At 47.6% G+C, this 13,738-nt stretch overlaps 1 protein-coding gene and 1 long non-coding RNA gene across 12 annotated transcripts in view; one reads left to right on the top strand and one right to left on the bottom strand.

Moving 5' to 3' along the window:
- Nucleotides 1–11,991, bottom strand: part of VLDLR (very low density lipoprotein receptor) — a 43,911-nt gene extending 31,920 nt beyond the window's left edge. For 5 of the 6 annotated variants that reach the window (XM_060199766.1, XM_060199770.1, XM_060199768.1 and 2 more), the window contains exon 1: nucleotides 11,417–11,869. In XM_060199766.1, the coding sequence (XP_060055749.1) occupies nucleotides 11,417–11,513 (97 nt within the window). In that variant the 5' untranslated portion in view covers nucleotides 11,514–11,869. Of the gene's footprint in view, nucleotides 1–11,416 lie in introns of all 6 variants that reach the window. The other variant, XM_060199767.1, reaches the window with a different exon arrangement.
- Nucleotides 11,992–11,993: 2 nt separating this feature from the next.
- Nucleotides 11,994–13,738, top strand: part of LOC132540892 (uncharacterized) — a 232,854-nt gene continuing 231,109 nt past the window's right edge. For 3 of the 6 annotated variants that reach the window (XR_009552046.1, XR_009552043.1, XR_009552042.1), the window contains exon 1: nucleotides 12,050–12,427. This is a non-coding gene — a long non-coding RNA (uncharacterized LOC132540892). The other 3 variants (XR_009552047.1, XR_009552044.1, XR_009552048.1) reach the window with 3 other exon arrangements.

Below are 13,738 nucleotides of genomic sequence, written 5' to 3'. Positions count from 1 at the left end.
GGTGGGAAACAGGATCTCAAACCCAGGTCTTTGCTCATGGTAATGTGTCCACTCAGCCTGGTGTGTCACTGCTTGCCCCCCCAGTCCTTTAAAGAGGGTCTTTGACAGTTGTAACATAGAAGCTTATCCATAGTACAAATAATCTTAAACCCTCAGCAACACTGCTGCAGGAATGGGTCAGGAAAGACATGTTCTTGGTATTTATTCCCAGATTCAAAACAAAAAGGAGTTTAACTACTTCTTTTTTCTTATCCTGTGTGTCTTCACATCACACGGGATTCTGTCTGATTGTCATAAAGCTTTACCTGATGGTGACATACAGGGCAATCCATCTGGAAAGGGAAATAACTTCGCAGTGGGACAAGCTACCTGATTAGTTTCCCTGCTTGTTTAGGAGGAGGGGTGGTGGTGGATAAGGCTCAGAAGCCTTAGGAAAAGCACAGTATTATTATTATTGGTAAGTCAGAGAAATTGAAAAGGGAAAGATAGGGAGACAGACACCTACAGCACTGTTTCACTGCTTGTGAAGCTTCCCTCCTGCAGATGGGAACTGGGGACTTGAACCTGGGTCCTTGCACATGGTAATGTGTGTGCTCAATCAGGTATACCACTACCCGGGCCCCTAAAAAAGAGCCCTTTAAAGAGGGTCAAATGGAGACCCTCATCCTCTGGACACATCTGCTAGTCTCTAATCACTGTGCTTTGAGATACTGTTACTGGGCAGCAGTATTTCCTAGTGCTATTTAATTATGTGCATCTTGCAGCATGGGAGCTGAGATGCTATAGCCTGGGATGAGCCTCTGCCACTTTATCCCAATTCTGTGGGGTGATTCTTCTTCTTCTTTTTCTCTCTCTTTTTTTCTGGTCTAAGTTTCAACCTTTACCTCTTGGTGCTTAGCTGCCCAAGTGAGTTAAGAAGCTTTTGGCTTGCAAAGCCTCAGGAATTATAGGAGCACAGACCTTTCATCTATTCCCATGTGTGCCTGTTATGTTTCAAGTTTAGTATAAAGTATATTCTCTTATAGAGAGAATGGGTTGAAATTAATCTGTACCCTAAGGTTTTTGTTAATGTTTGTTTTGTTTTTTGTGACCAGAATTATTGCTGGGACTCAGTGCCGGCACTAAGGATACACCTGTTTCTTCTTTCTATTTGATAGGAAAGAGAGATTTAGAGGGGAGGGGGAAAATAGACAGACACCTGCTGACCAGCTTCACCAATCATGAAACTTCCTTCCTGCAGATAGGGAGCTGGTATTTGAACTCATGTCCTTGCACATGATAATGTATATGGTTAACCAGGTGTACCATCACCTGACCCATATATATATATATATATATATATATATATATATATATATATATATATATATATATAATTCTTAGGTCAAACTAAAGCTCATGATGCAAAGCAAAACAAACAAAACCCCCTAGGAAGTAGATGTTACAGTCACTGGGGATTCCAAGATCTCTCTGTGCAGAAAGTCTAACATTAGAATAAATGTGTTATTCAGTGAGTTCCTCAAAGTCCTAGAATTACACAGGTTTGCTTGGAGGGCAGGCAGGCGGCTGAAGAGGGGCAAGGTCACAGCAGCAGGCAGCCTGGGTGGGCCCCTGAGTCAACCAGGAATACTTTATTTTGCTTACTGGAGTATTGTGGAAGAAATCAAAGAGCATTTATTGTGTTCATAATTTAAACTGTTGGGCTCAGTTAGTTTTCTTTCTTCTGCTGCTATTTAGAATGAATGTGCCTGACCCTAAAGGGTTGGAAGTCACTTGCACCCAGTTGTGTGTGTGTGTGTGTGTGTGTGTGTGTGTGTGTGTATGTGTGTGTGTGGGGTGTTTACATTTGTCATTGCTAGATTTCCCAGAAGTGCTGGGGCAATTACTCACTTCTGCTGTCACTTACATAGATGCAATCAGGCTGTGCAAACTGAGTTCAAGGCACCCAGGTCCCAGGAGCTTTGATGATCTAAACACACAGGTTGGCAGTTCACACACTGACTTGCAAAAAACTAAAGATATTTTATTTTATTTTTATTGCCACCAGGATTATCACTGGAGTTCAGTGCCTGCTGCATGATGAATCCACCACTCCTGGTGGCCATTTTTTTTCCTTTTCTTTTCTTTCTTTCTATTTTATTTGATAGGCCAGAGAAATGGAGAGTGGAGGGGGAGATAGGGAGAGAGAAAGAGACACACCTGTAGACCTGTTTCACTGCTCATGAAGTGTCCTCCTTATAGGTGAGGAGCAGGGGCGGTGAGGAGCAGGGGCCTGAGTCTCAGTCCTTGTTCATGATAATTAATATGTGTGCTTAATCTAATGTGCCACCGCCCACCCCCCATCCACCCCAGATCTTTTTTTTTTTTGCTTTCATTTTTTATATTTTATTATTTATTTATTTAAATAACCCACTGCTCTTGGCAGCCAGTATTTCTGTGTGTGTGTGTGTGTCTACTTTTATTTGACAGGTCAGAGAGAAATCAAGAGGGATGCTGGAAACAGGGAGATAGACACCTGCTTCATTGTTTGTGAAACTACCCCCTTCTGCTAGGGACTAGGGGCTCAAACCTGGGTCCTTGTGCATGGTAACACGTGTGCTCAACCAGGTGTGCCACTTCCCAGTCCCAAACTTGGGGTTTCTAATGCATATACTAGAAGTTAGCCTGCCATTGTCTAATTGTCCCTACAATGTGGAAAATAACACATAAGCTTCAGTCAGAAGCTCCCTAGGTGTTACAGTAAATACAAAAATCTTAAAAAAATTTTTTTATTAACTTTATTTATTGGATAGAGACGGTCAGAAATTGAGAGGAAAGCGGGAGATAGAGAGGAATAGAAATAGAGACACATCAGCAGCACTGTATCACCACTTGCAAAACTTTCCCCCTGCGGGTGGGGATGGGGGGGACTTGAACCTGGGTCCTTTTGCATTGTAACGTGTGCTTAACCAGGTGTGCCACTAACTGGTCCCTGTAAATACCAGTCTTCAGAGTGGGCTACAAAAATCCCCCTCAGAGGATTTATAGAAGGTTCTTGGTGCTCCAGTAGGAGTGCCTGAGAAAGTCCTGAGTGTCAGCCACAGACAGGAAATGTCCACTGGCAGGAAGGGCACAGGCAGCCCTATCACCAGGAGGGAGGAAGTCAGAGGTCCTGGTCTCTTTCACCTCTGCCCACTACTGGGGCACACAGGTGTTATCATTCACTGAAGTTTCTCCTGTCCATTTGTTTTGGCACTTCTGGAGTGGCCAAGGGCATTTATTTTTAGTGGTGTTCACGGCACTTGTGCCAATCTTTCTATTCATAGGCTAGAACCTGTTTTTTAGGACAAGCAGGTCTTGCTATCAGCACCGTTCTTCCTTCAGGGAAAAGTGGCCAGGAAGAGGAGTTACAGAACAAGGTCCTGACCTGTCAAGGACAAAGGTCATGTTCTGGATTCAGAGCAGGTCTCTGAGACACCAGTTTGGGACCAAATAAAAACCACTGAATATTTGGGCTGATTCTTCTCATTCATAGAAATAAATGACTCCTGTAGATCAACTAACTGTCCGACTTGTTTATATTAGATTGGGATGATTCTAAGAATTGTGGATAAGAAATATTTTTTCTAATTTAGTTTTATTGGAGAGAAACAGAGAGAAATCAAGATGGAAATAGGAGATAGAGGAGAGACACCTGCATCACTGCTTTATCATTCATGAAGCTTCCCTCTTGCAGGTGGGGACTGGGGACTTGAATCCAGGTTTCTGCATATAGTAACATGTGTCCTCAACTGTGTACACCCCCACCCAGCCCAATAACATTTTTTTTAAATACTGTTGGTCAATGACAGCATTGCAAATCCAGTCTGTGATTTCACTTCATTCTCAATTCTATATGGCTATCATTGCTGTTTCTCTTGTACATGCCAGGAACTTTTTGGAAGAATGGAAATACAGTTCCTGACCCCGAGCAAAGCTTAATTTGAACTGGTGGTCTGACTTTTGCCACTGGACAACTGAGTGTACAAACCAGAGAATCTCACCTCTTCCTTCTAGAATATTCTTTTGACTTCTGGTTTAGGTAGGAGCATCAGCTAACATTAATTCAGCAGTAGGTTGTTTGATTTGTCAAATATGACAGGATCCCAACACAACCTTACTGAGAAGAAAGAGCTTCCTCCTTTTCCGAACATTTTAGTAAGAAAAAAATAAAAGTGGTGCTGCAGTATCCTTAGTGCATCTTCTATAAAGTCTGCAGTGCTTGATTTTATTGTCTAGGGCACTCTGGTCTGTTGGGATAAAGGCTCTCTATCTGATATTCTTTGATAGTTATTTGGTTTTGTGTGGGTGGCAAACCAAATCAGTGGTTTCAGGCTTTAGGTAGCATCAGAATTCCCTGGGAAGTCTGTTAAAACACAGATCTAGATCCTTCCCTCTAATTCAATTTCAGTATGTTTGTAGTAGGACCCAAATTTATATTTAAAAGACCTACTCATTTGGGGGGGTATCATTCAGGCATATGCAGTGTCAGGGATCGAACTGGGACACCTTATGTTCATAAATCTGATGCTATGTCACTTCCTGGGCTGATTTTTGTTTGTATGTCTTAACCAGAGCACTGTTTGGTTCTGGCTTATGGTAGTGATAGGGGCTTAACCTGGGACCTCTGCTGCTGGTACTATATCCTGACCCCATGAACTTCTAGATGATATGGACACTTAGTTCCCAACCACACTCTGAAGCCATTGCACACAATTTGGAGGCTGGGATTCTAGCCACAGTGGAGGTGATCATTTCATTGTTAGGGCTACAATATTTAACACTAGCCTCATAATCCCTCTGGCTCATTACTGGGTGAACATAACTGACAAGTTCAAGTCTTAGCACAAAAATTATAGTGACAAGCCAAGGTAAAGCCTTTTTTTTAGAATATAGGACAGAGAGAAATTGAGACGGGGAGGAGGAAATAGAGGGAGAGACAGACAGGCACCTGCAGACCTGCTTCACTACCCATGAAGCTTTCCCCACTTCAGTTGGAGGGGTGGGGGATTGAACTTGGATCCTTGTACATTATAATGTGTGCTCAACTGGGTATGCCACCAACCCATCCCAGATAAAGTCATTTTTAAAAATGTTTTTATTTAATTTTAATGAGAGAGATAGGCAGGGAGAGAAAGACAGAGCGAGCACTGCTCAGCTCTGGCTTATGGCAGTAGTGGGAACTGAACCTGTCTCAGGCACTGAAGTCTTTTGCAGAACCATTATGGTCTCTCTTCAGCACCCCAGGTAAAGTCTTTGTGCTCATTAGGTAGGTATATTTTGTCTAAATGTCTTGCTAGAAATGCATCGTAAAGAAGTTCTTTTAAAATGCTTCCCTCTCCCCATGTAACCTCTATGTGGCCCCATCATATCCTCTATATCGATTAGATTTAGTCCATTAATGGGCCCAGCTTTTCCTCACATTTTATCAGACATCCTGGCAATATCCAAGCCCTCATCTCTCATTTGGTGTAAATCTCTCTCTTGTCCCAGTGTCTCCAGGAACACATATTCTCTAGCAGAATCTACATGGTGGCTTAAGCCTACCCTTCATGGGCACAAAGTATTGGGTTGCTGGAAAAACCATGATGTAATTTTTTTATGTTTTTCTATGCAAAAGTGCATTATGAGTTTTCCAACAACCCCAAAGAAGGGGTAGGTGTGCCAATGGTGGTATGACATCCAAGTTTCCCTCTGGCTCTAGGACTAAGCCTCGTTCCCTACTCCTCCCTATTGGTTACTGCCCACCGCACCCTTGTTTGGTCCTGCTCTGTGCTCATTACCCCAGCTCCCTGGCCCATCAGGAGGGGGATCAAATGTCCTTTCTTAAGAGACTCTCAGTCATGTGTCAGTGTGGACATGCCAGCCTTGTTTCCTCTTAAGGAAAGATTTCTGGCATTTGGGAATATCTAGCCACAGTTAGCTGCTATGGCTAGAATTTTGACAGAGCAGACTGTATTTCACATCTGACATGTTTCAGTGTTCTTTGGTCATGCCGGCAGCAGCAATCCCTTGCGTTCACAGTATCACTCAAAGATTGTCTGCAGAAATGGAACTGTTTCTAGCTTTGGCACTTACTAGTGTTTAAGTTCTCAATGATTTTCAGGAAGCTTCATAAGCTCTAAGACAGAACTTCAGCAATCTTCAGTTATGATTTTCTTCCTTTATAATTGTCTTAAATACTGGATCTGCTTACTACAAACCTGTGCTTCTATTTCAGAAAACCTTTGGACTTCTTGTGCCTTCCCCACTAGACTAAGCACCACAATTGAAGGGGTGCACTCCCTGGTCACTGGGCCTGGTGCCACATGGTGTGGGGTAGGTGCTCACTGGATGAAGGTCAAGTAGTTTCAAGCAGAAGTACCAGGAGGGCTGCCACCAACCTCTTACTCAGATGAACATGTAACTTAGGTCTTAGCAAGACCTCTTAGGGAAACTAAAGATTAGAAAAGTCTATGAAATAAGAAGCCCATTTACTTCTAGTAGGAGTAGTATGAAGTCCTAAGGCATAACTTGCAAATACATGATGTCTATCACCTTTCTTGCCTGGGAAATTGCAAATCCAAAGCCAACCACTACAGCCAATATCCTTTCTAAAGGTCACTCAATCCAGTCAGCCCAAATTAGTGACAAGATCAACCACTCTAACCAGTGGTCCTAGGTTACAATTTCTAGCCCCCAAGCTACATTTTAAATACAAGGCTATGAATACTCTCCTCAGGTTCACACCTCCACATCACATCTTTAAGACAAACAAAGAATGGGGATGTGAGCATTAAACCAGTCAGCAGAATCTTGATACTTCTCTCACAGCATCTAGCAGCCATTCATTCCCACTTCATTGAGAGCCTCTAAGTGTTCCTGAGGAGAGCCCCTAAAACAGCAGGCCCAAGCCTGCTTGGAAGGCTCCAGGTAAGGGAAATGTGCATACAGGCTAGGGGACTACTTGCTGCCTCATTTAGTTCCTCAAGAGCAGCTAGTGTTTATTTAAGAAACTTAGAGTTTTCATTGCAAGTCTGCAGGAGAGCTTAGCAGACACCAAAGCAATAGAGACCGAAATGGAGATACTTTCATTTATCAAATCAGAAGCTCCTAGAGCTAATTCCCTTTCTCCTCAAAGTCCTCAGAGGAGCCATTTGCCCTCAGATTTCCTAGTTAGCAGCCCTTAAGCTTCACTGAAAAACCATTGCTCCTGGATCTCTTACTACTACCCAGCAGGCATATCTCATCGATCACCTCTGCAGATGGTTTCATCTGACTCTAAAGTCTTCTCCCTGCTATGGCCTGAGTCAAAATTAACTTCAAGTCAAAGGGGCCATCGCAAAGTGGTCTTGAGTCCACTAACCAACTCTCTGGAGAGCAGCTATAGTAACCTACTATGAGAAGCTTTTTCAGTGTAAATACACTCATGATTAGTATCATTACAGCCCTGATCATCTTTTTTTTTTTTTTTTTTTTTTACCAGAGCACTGCTCAGCTCTGGCTTATGGTGATGCTGGGGATTTAAGGGCTTCAGATATGAAAGCTGTTTTGCATAACCACTCCCTGGCATTTCATTTCTTTTTTTTAAGTGTTTGTTTATTGACATGAGATGGGGGAACCAGGCACATGCCACACTGAGGGTCAAACTTAGGACCTCAGGCTTGAGTCCTGTGCCTTGTCAACCACACCATCTCCAAGACTTTGGCATTTGATTCCTTACAGATTAGTGGTGTGGGGAGGATGGCTTTTAAGAGGAAGGACAGTATTGAACATAAATTTGTTTATGATTCTGTGTCATACCAGTGACTGCCTAAATTAGATTACTCTTCCCTATAGCTAATGGATACCTTTAGTCACACCCTATGAAAAATAAAAGTTGGCCTAAATAATTCACAGCAGTCACCTATATTTCTTTTTTAATATTTATTTATTATCTTTTTTTGCCCTTGTTTTATTGTTATAGTTATTGTTGTCACCGTTGTTGAATAGGACAGAGAGAAATGGAGAGAGGAGAAGAAGACAGGGAGAAAAAGACAGACACCTGCAGACCTGCTTCACTGCTTGTAAAGCGACTCCCCTGCAGGTGGGGATCTGGGGGCTCAAACTGGGATCCTTATGCCAGTCCTTGTGCTTTGTGCCATGTGTACTTAACCTGCTGCTAATGCCCAACTCCCCACCTATATTTCTATGCCATACTCCAAGTCTCCTGGTCTTGGGATCAGAACTTGAAAGGTGAATGGCAGAGAGCTATTTCCTTGAACTTTTGGGTCATGTTCTCTTGTAGGAGTTCTTGTTAGGTCTTAGTCTGATAACTCTTCCTGAAGCAGAAGGGACTTCTAACTACTTCTATCTCCTTGAATGGTGGAAAGGAAGAGAAAACAAACTGAAATTGAGTCTGCCATTTTCCCACTTTGTCACTAGCAGAACCACTTCAATGGGGCCTTCTCTTCTTTTAAGTATGGAGACTGCCATAATGACCTTTGCTAGACATGTTTATACCAGTCATTGCACTGGAGCCTGAACATTCAGTAGCTCTACTGAACTTGGCCTTTATACATACTTGGGTGCCTGGGGACTTAATATAAGCAAAGAATCAGAATGATGCAGAACAGGCATGCAGAGCACAATGGCATGTAGAGTGGGCAGTGAGGCACCTCAGGGAACCGAACTACTCCAGGCTTCAAGGAGCTGTCACTGCCATTTAGGGTTTCTTGCTGACTCACCTTTAAAGGCTCCCTGCCCACCTGCTCATTTTTTGATCTAGACAAGGATTAGGGTCATTATGCTCTTTCTCTCTGGTTGATTCAGGCCTCCCAGTCCTGTCCCGCCAGCACTGATGATTTCACCAGCTCACATGGCTGCAACAAGAGGGGTTTCCATCTACCTGTTTGCAGTTTGGTCATCACAGCTGAGGCTGTCACAAAACCTTGCTTTCTCTAGGCTTTGATGTGTATGAAGAGATGGCATTCTGATACTAATCCTGGACATGCAAGCTGGAAGGAAATGTGCTAGAACCCCCAGGGGTTTTTTGCAACTAGGTGAACTAGACTAATAATTAAAAAATTAAATTTATTCTTTTTAGTAAGAGATGTAGAGGGAAGAGCACTGCTCAGCTCTGGCTTATGGTGATGGTAGTGATCAAACCTACGACCTCAGCCTCAGGGACTGGAGTCCTTGGCATAGCCATTATGCTATCTCCCCAGCCCTATACTGCTAAATTTTAAGCCCTAGTTTTCCTGATTCCTGACAGAATCTTGGGAATGTTGGACTGTCACAGATTAGCAGTCTGAGATAAATGGTGTGTGTGTGTGTGTGTGTGTGTGTTTGTGTGTGTACATACACACAGTAAAAGAGAGATGAAGGTATAGAAAAACAGGATCAGGAAGAGAGCCCAAATGCCCCCAGGGGCTTTGAATTAGCTGGGAGCCAGTCAGAGTTGACTCAGGTTGTGTATCCACCTCAGCCCCCTCCAGTTAGGAAGGGATATGTCTCTTTTCCTTTGAAGAATGTAAGCCTGGGCTTGTGCTCTCACTGCTTGCAGCCTGTAATATTTCATGGGGGAGCTAGAAGCAGGTGGGATCCTCCCTGCCTAGTAGAAGGTAAGCACACAGTTTCAAGGAGCTCCCTTCCATAGCCTGGGTGCATTCTTAGCATTCTATAGGGTGCTGTGATCCTCCCTGTGAAGAGTGTGGACAGGCTAAATTCACAGAAGACAGGGATCTGATCTGAGCCTGCCTTTTCTCCCACCTCCCCCAACAGTCCTGGTGTTCTGAAAGGTTCCAGAAAGTACATGCAGCAAACCACAGGACAGTTTTTACCAACTGTTTAGCTGGCCAGCCTAGCCCTAGCACTTAGGATGATTGCTGGGGTCTGAACATTCTAGAAGCAGAGTTGACCCCTAGGCTCTTGGCATGCTTACCCAATGAGCCCAGGGGCACAGGGAACTGGCTCTAGATGGAGATATGGGGGATGTGGGAGGAGAGGGGGAGGGAGAGAGGGAGAAGGTGGAAGGGAGATAGATAGATAGAGACTGTGAGAGAGAGTTAGTTTGCAAAAGTCCACAGGTCTTTAAAGTTTCCTTAAAGGTAAGGCTTCTCAGACTGGTAAATGACAAGCCAGCAGAATCACATGACCCGTCTGAACGTGACTGGGCTACTGGCCAATGGCTGAGGGTGGAGGGGCCAGCCTGGCTTCAGGCTCCAGACGCTGGGGACCTGGGCAGAGGGCACCAGGAGGTTTGAGCCATGGGAGCTGCTAGTCAGGCTGCCCAGCCCCACACCCTGGAATCCGGTGGAGTGACAGGTGCTGGGGCCTCAGGAGTGCTGCCCCCATTCCCTGCATCTGGCGAGAGCACTCTCTCTCCTCTCTCTCTGTCTCTTCTCTTTCTTTCTCATCCACTTTCTCTCTCTCTCTCTCTCTCTCTCTCTCTCTCTTCATTTTACCCTCTCTCTTCATCTATTTCTGTGTTTATTCCCCTGTCTGTCTCTGTCTCTCAGCAGGGCGAGCCCTCTGGCCAGGGTGGCAGCTGGCCAGCTCGGGAAAGTTGTGCAGCCCAGTGTGTGGGGTGAGGTGGGGGTGGGGGTGCTTGGAGACTTGGGGGTGAGGTGGGGGGAGCTCCTAGCCAGTGCTTCAGACCCAGGGGACTCTGCGACCCACCAGCGCTCTTGATCTATTGTCTACAGCAAACTAAGCTAGGCCTCTGGGTCGGGACTGCTCCCCAGTTCCCCAGGAAACCTGCCGAGCCCTGGGATAAGCAAAGTAACCTGCTCCACGCTCCCCTACAACCTCCCAGAGAGTGAGCAAAAGAGCGATCAAGGAGGCTCACAGCCTCCTTGTGTGTGTGGGAGAACAGCGAAGAGGGAGGGGGGGGTCCCAGCTCAAGTCCCACTCGTGCCCCCGCAGCGGGAGCGCAATCTCGGGGCGCAGGTCCCTGGCTTCCCGGAGCTGCCCAGCCGCCAACCCTCACTGTGAATATGCCACTGCCCCCCCCAGGGGGTTTCTGCCGGGCGACCACCCCCCTCTTGGGAGTCTCGGGGACTCCTTTGCCCCCCCCAATCCGTCCGCCTGCAGCCTGACACCCCACCCTGCGGGCGGCACCATTGTTTAAGCGGCTCAGAGGCTCCGGCTCCTGGCAGCTGCCTAGCTGGGGGTGGGGGGGGTGGGGGGGGTTGGGTGACATGCAAAGCCCGGACTACAGGGTGGGAGGGGCGCTAGCGAGGGGGACAGACGAGTTGGGGTGAAGGTGCCAGGACGCCCCAGCCTCTCCCCACCCCGCACCCCAAAGCCTAACTGACAGCTTGGGGCGCCGCTGGGGTGGGAGGCGCACACGGGAGCCTGAGGGAAGGGAGGGGGGAACAGAGGGAGCCCCGCACCTGCCTGCAACCAGGGGTGCTCCCTTGGGGGGGTCCTCACTTACCGGGTTCGGCGGGTCCCGCGGCGCCGCAGTCCCCGGGCGCCCAGCTCAGTGGCAGCAGCAGCAGCAGCAGCAGCGCCCAGCAAGCGGACGTGCCCATTGCGCCCGCTGGGATGGAGCCGCCGGGATGGAGCCGCTGCCGCCTGCCCGCCCGCCCGCGCTACAAGTTACAGCCTCCGCGGGCGGGGGGCGGGGGAGGCAAGCGGAGGGCACCCTGGTTTTCTCTCACAACTTGCCCGGATCGTCTTTCCTAGCTACCCACCTACCCAGCCAGCCAGTCAGACAGTAGGGACGAGCCTGCGGGCGGAAAATAATCCGGGGGGGGGGGGTATGGGGTTGGAGGGGGGAGCTAGCGGAGGGCACCCCGGCTTTATTCCACAACTTGCCTGGATCCCCTTTCCAAGCTACGCACCCACCCACCTACTCACCCACCCACCCAGCCAGCCAGCTAGCCAGGCAGTCTCCCCGAGCTGCAGGGCGGAAAATAATGTAAGGGGGGGGCGAGGGTGCAGGGAGGAGGGAGGCGGGAGGAGGGAGGGGAGCTGGGAGCTCAGAGCACAGGCGCGGCCGCAAGAGCTAGCAGGGGACCCGGGCGCCCAGGCTGGCAACCGAGCTGTGACCGCGGTGCGCGGGGGGGCGGGGGCCGGAGGGGGAGTGGTCAGCACGCCGGGCCGGCCTTCTTCGGCTCCTCCCCTGGAGCTGCGGGTAGTCAGGTGCGGCGCTCGGGTTGTGGGGGGCTACTCCAGGATGAGCTCTGTGGCTGCCGCCCTGGGCTGCTCCGCGGGGCGCGGGGTCCGGGGCGCCCGCTGGTTGGCTCGTGCGCCTCCAATCCCCGCACGCGCCCCGATTTCCTGCTCCGGGGACCGCTGCCGGTTAGCGCTGATGCAACTGCTCCTGCCATTGCCACCGCCTGCCGGTTGCTGGGGCTACAGGGCTCAGGTGGGAGGGGGTAGGAGCAAGTATCCTTCTAGCACCCTCTCCTGCACCCCCAAAGAGGCTGGCGCTGTGAGCCTGGTAGGTCGCTACTCGCTGGGGCTTCGGGTCCACCTGGAAATGATGGAAAGGTTGTGTGTGTGTGTGTGTGTGTGTGTGTCTGGAAATGATGGAAAGGGGTGTGTGTGTGTGTAGCTTTGATGGGGGTAAAAAGTGCCTGTCTCAACCTCACGCTGAGATGATATCTATATCATTTATCTCTATCTCTGTGTCTGTCTATATCTCATCTGTATCTATCCCTTTTGTGTCTTTAAGTCAGCCAGCGTGTGTAAGGAAGAGCAAGAGGTTGTGGCTTATTCTCTGAAAGGAAGCAGGGCTGAAGGAACCCACAGGCTGGGAGGAGGAGGAGGAGGAGGAGGAGGGAGGAGGGAGGAGGAGGAGGAGGAGGAGGGAGGAAGGGAGGAAGGAGGAAGGGAGGAAGGAGGAAGGAAGGAAGGAAGGAAGGAAGGAAGGAAGGAAGCTGCCAGCAGGGTTCTGCTCACTTGTCATCAGCGATTGCAGTTAATTGCTAATTGCATGAAATGGTAGTTGCAGGCTCTGTAATTTTCTTGTTTTGTGGTGGTGGTGGGGGGTGGGTGGCTGTAGGTCTCTGCTTCCTGATTTACTTTCTAGCATTCAATGATTAGACTTAAGGAGAGAGGGAAGGAAAGAAAATCGACTAGAAGACTCCTGAAAAGGATGGATTCTTGTTTTTTGCCTAGCAGTAGCTGCCTGTAGTTGACTTTTGTGTGTGTTTTAGTTTCCTCTGTGTACTTAGGAAGACACAATGTCTGCTGTGGCCTGTTAAGTATCTAACAAGACTCAAAGGTTCTTCAACAAAGGTGATATATATATATATATATATATATATATATATATATATATATATATATTTCTTTAAGTTTGTTTTTTTTTCCCCCTGAAGGACGGGAACCTGGCAGGCAAGACTGATCTCATGCTATTCTGTTGGTGTCATAAGAAGTGGTGGGTGTTCCTTGGCTATATTCTCCTTGTCTTGGTTTTCTTGAGCATTTAAAGTCAGTATTAAGGCTGGGGAAGATAGAACAGTTTATGCAACAGACTTTTCTGCCTGAGGCTCCAAGGTCCCAACTTCAGTCTCTGGCACCACCAGAAGCCAGAGCTGAGCAGGGCTCTGGTTAAAAGAATAAAACAACAATAATAAAGTTACTGGGAACTACTGAATGCATTGCTTCCTAGGAACTTACTGTTTGCAGGAGTTGGAGGTCCAAAAGGTGGGCCAGGATGCACCTGGGTGTGGCCAAGCTGTGGTTGGACAGAGGTGAAGGAAGGTTGAATGAAGGTTGGTGGAGTCTTGCCCAGGAGCTCCTTTGG

Source organism: Erinaceus europaeus, chromosome 10 (assembly GCF_950295315.1).
Source record: "Erinaceus europaeus chromosome 10, mEriEur2.1, whole genome shotgun sequence".
Classification (NCBI taxonomy): domain Eukaryota; kingdom Metazoa; phylum Chordata; class Mammalia; order Eulipotyphla; family Erinaceidae; genus Erinaceus; species Erinaceus europaeus.
This window is presented reverse-complemented; position numbering and strand designations above follow the sequence as displayed.